Source organism: Ammodytes marinus (genome assembly GCF_949987685.1).
Source record: "Ammodytes marinus genome assembly, chromosome: 3".
In the NCBI taxonomy this organism is placed as follows: Eukaryota; Metazoa; Chordata; class Actinopteri; order Uranoscopiformes; family Ammodytidae; genus Ammodytes; species Ammodytes marinus.
In genome coordinates this window covers 32,990,590-32,994,584 of record NC_137232.1, presented here as the reverse complement: position 1 = coordinate 32,994,584, position 3,995 = coordinate 32,990,590, and the positions used below count along the sequence as shown (strand labels likewise).

The 3,995-nt window shown below is 43.4% G+C and overlaps 1 protein-coding gene across 1 annotated transcript in view; it reads right to left on the bottom strand.

The window, feature by feature from the left end:
* Positions 1–228: 228 nt before the first annotated feature.
* Positions 229–3,995, bottom strand: part of gpr4 (G protein-coupled receptor 4) — a gene marked incomplete at its 5' end in the record, with an annotated part of 4,117 nt that continues 350 nt past the window's right edge. The window contains 2 exons of the mRNA XM_080053112.1: positions 229–1,442; positions 2,134–2,398. Of these exons, the coding sequence (XP_079909238.1) occupies positions 712–1,442; positions 2,134–2,398 (996 nt within the window). The 3' untranslated portion in view covers positions 229–711. The remainder of the gene's footprint in view (positions 1,443–2,133; positions 2,399–3,995) is intronic.

The following is a 3,995-nucleotide window of genomic DNA, read 5'->3' as shown; positions in this document are numbered from 1 at the left end:
ACCAGCAGGTCAAAGAATGTCCTCTGGTCTAACAATGATCTTCTGAAGCTAATGAATGAATCCTATAGCCCCAGCTGTACTATATTATAACATGTCATTTAGCAGACGCTTTTATCCAAAGCAACTTACAACTGGAGCACACAGTCGTACACCGATAGCAGCAGCTATCACGCAGGGTGCAAGCTAACTATCGGGAGACATTTAGGGTTCAGTGTCTCTTTGCCCAGGGACACTTGGACATGTGGCGGGGAGACGGGGGAATGAACCATCGACCCTGCAGTTGCGGGTCGACCACCCTACCCACTGAGCTACATCCCCCCATCTTATGTCCTAACATTAGCATGCAGTTGAAGGATTTGTCACTCAGTTAGCCTACCAGCCTCACGCCGAACATTTTTTGGCACACTAGAGGTAAGGGTCTAACAATAGCAAAATAGTCTTTCTTAATTTTCAGTGTACCCAACACACCTTTCTGTCTAGTGTGCCAGCATTTCAATCTCCCAGGGGCTGCTACCGTTGGAGTGGCTACAGATGATATGAGTTCCCATTTTGTCTCCCATAACGTGACATTTATTGGACTTTTACACCGAGTATCTACAGCCTCATAAAAGCATCTGATTTAAGCCTCGTCAGGACCGATCACATCAGAGCCTATCAGTGTTGGGAGCTCCTTCCATCCACTACACGGATGAGTTTTCGACATTATAATGGCTAGATGTCATTTTTAACACTGAGAATATTCATCTGTAGACACTCCTCCTTCAGGGCCACCAGTTCTGTCTTGTAGCTGCTGATTTTGCCCCCCTCGGCGTACACACACGGCTGCTTCTTTGCCGACAGCGGTGTTTCCATAGCCACTGAGTCTGCGTCGAGCATGTCGGCGTGGGACGGTGAATTACTGGAGCCCCTGTGGCAACAAGCGGCGGACAGGATAGCCGAGAGAGCCCTGCCCACATCGTGCCTAGCGCCCTCGTTGACGAAACAGTACAGAATCGGATCGGCGACGCAGTTTAGGCTAGTGAGCGCTAACGAAACATGGTACGCCGCAAACAAGCTCTCCTCCGATCCGCAGTCACATGGCTTGTTTATATACATGATAGTCCGAACCAAAAGCAGAATGTGGTACGGTCCGAAGCAAAGCAAAACTATCAGGATGAGACTCAAAGCCAGCCGCTGAATTTTAGCCTTTTCTTCACGCTCCGTCGAGACGTTGCAGCGTATGGCGGAAAGGATCCCGCGGTAGGCTACTAGCATGGCGGTCCACGGGGCGAGGAAGCCGAAAAACGTCCGGTAGAGGTTCATGCCGGCCACCCAGTCCTGCATGGGATACTTCTCGAAGCAGAAGGTGTGGTTGAAGCGATCCTGGAAGAGCTCGTCATGGAAGAGAGGAGCCGAGTTGGCCACGATCTCAATGATCCAGACCATCGCACTCACCAGGACCGCTGAAGGGAAGTGAGAGAGAGAGAAAAGTTAAGTTAGGTTTGACAATTTAAAGATTTTTTTTTTTGGCATTTTCAAGCTTTATTTGACAGTACAGAGCTGAAATGGGGAGACAGAGAGAGAGAGGGGGGATGACCTGCAGTAAAGGCCGAAGCCAATATGGTACGCGATCTGGCCACTACGCCACCGGTGCGCCCCAAGTTTGACAATGAAGTACATTTTTCACAAGGCTAAATTTAAATGTGTCTTTTCTCATATCCGCTCTCAAGTTTTCCACTTCAGATAGGGGTCAGAGCGCAGGGTCAGGCATAGTTTAGCCTCACTGTCAACCATTATGTAGAGTTTTCATCCAAATATGAACAATTTTATAAATGAAGTGCCTGACACTTATCGTTTATGTACCAGTATTTGCTTTCATGTGAATTTGATTTAGAACAAATTAAATTATCTCGGGGCGCTCCGGTGGTGTAGTGGATAGAGCGCGTACCACATTGGCTCCAGCCTTCGTTGCAGTGGTCGTAGGTTCAAATGCGACCCGTTGAACCTTTACTGCATGTCATCCCCCCTCTCTCTCTCTGTCTCCCTATTTCAACTCTGTACTATATCTAATAAAGCTTGAAAATGCCCCAAAAAAAAAAAAAAAAATATTATCTCTACACTACAGATCCCTGCATTCTCAATAGAAGATCATACCTGTTTTGATGCGTCGGACCTTTGCAAAGCGCATGGGGTAGGCCACAGCCAGGTAGCGGTCCAGAGATATGCAGCAGAGGAATGCGATGCTGACGTAGATGTTTGTGTAGAAGATGAAACCAAACAGCTTGCAGCTCTCCTGGCCGTGGATCCAGTCATCATGTTGCAGGAAGTAGTCGATCCACAGAGGCAGAGTGGTGATGTACAGCAGGTCGGCCACTGAGAGGTTGATCAGGTAGATGCCAAGCTCGTTACGCTGTCTTACCTGCAGGGGAGAAAGCATAGGGAGGGCCAGAGTGAGTGAAAAACACTTCAACTTGTCCTTTTACTAGAGCGGATAAGAGGAAAATCGTGCCAATTATGATGTAAGCATGCAATTTGCTGTATTTGTTCTCTATGGCCTATTGATCAAATGTGCTTGATTGGCCACTTGAACATCAAAGATGGTGGCACAACTTCTCCCTTAAATTGATTTTATCCGCTCCACTATCAACGTGAAAAACTATTGCTAACATGTGATTAATGATTGTTCATAATGTTATGTACATATAATTGTCAGTGGTTGTGGTATTTCTTTGTAATTTGTCTGTTGTAAGTTGGGTTTTGATGTCTTGCTTGTATCTGTTATGTCTATTGTGAATTGTGCTAGATGTATTGTTTAGTCTAGTAAACGTTCAATGTTATTGGGCCCCCTCCGAAAAAGCTTTTAGTAGCTCATTTAGGGTTTCCCATTTCACGCATTCTGCACTGGCATAATCATGAATATAGTTTAAAAAAAAAATAAAGGACAGGGAGGCAAGAGTGAGCATTTAAATGATAGAGAAAGACAGTTCAACTTGTCCTCTGTGTGGCTTCCAATAAGCCTTTCTAATTTGATTTGTCAGCACTTGGATTACAATTCAGATGGTATCCGACAGAACGGTTTCCCATGCAGTATTTATGTTACAGTGTTACCAGCCTTGTAAACAAACAGAAGACAATTTCAGCTCCTATTTCGGATTCAGTTAAGGAGTTGTCATTTAAAACCAATGGTACTATTTACTTTGTTAGGTACACATGTTTCTGTATTATATTATCTGCAGTTGTAAGTCACAAGGGGTAACTCATTTTATTATGTTTATCACAATCACAAGTGGAAGTAATAGTTTCTGTGATCAAGTGTTGCAAAAACTTTATGAACATAACCAGATGGACTGAAGTTTTTAGGGAGAAATGATGAGGAAATATGTTGAGCGAGTGTTTGGGAGCTACAGTTATGACAATGCACTTATGACATGACATCTATGATTGAAATAATAATAATACTCTACTGTTGAACTGTCACTCACCTTTAATGACATTTAGTATGAACAAACATGTGAGTAAGTGAACTCAGCTGAATTAAATGTCAATAACAGTCTCATCTGCCGCTGCCAAAGCAAACTGACTGAACAACTGACAGTTTATTGGAAAATCCCTTCAGCGCTCTGTTGACTTTCTGTAGCAATCAGCGTCAGACAAGTTACATGGATAATAACTAAACTGGTGCTGCTTTTTTTAAATTTTACTTGTAATATATTGCATTTTTTTTTTTCATGTTTCTTTCCTGGCATTCAGTCTGTGGAAAACAAAGGAAGAATGTCAATGTATGACTGAGAACATGAATCTTATTGTGCATAATATGACAATACACACTTTGAATTGAACATAGTGAAAACGTCAACAAGTTACCTATTTCACCAACTTTGTAGAAATAGCTTCTATATAAGACACATATTACTTATTATATTACATTTCTTCTTCAGCAATTGACCAATTGATGCTGTGTGTGTGTGTGTGTGTGTGCGCGTGTGTGTGTGTGCGTGTGTGTGTGTTGTACGTGC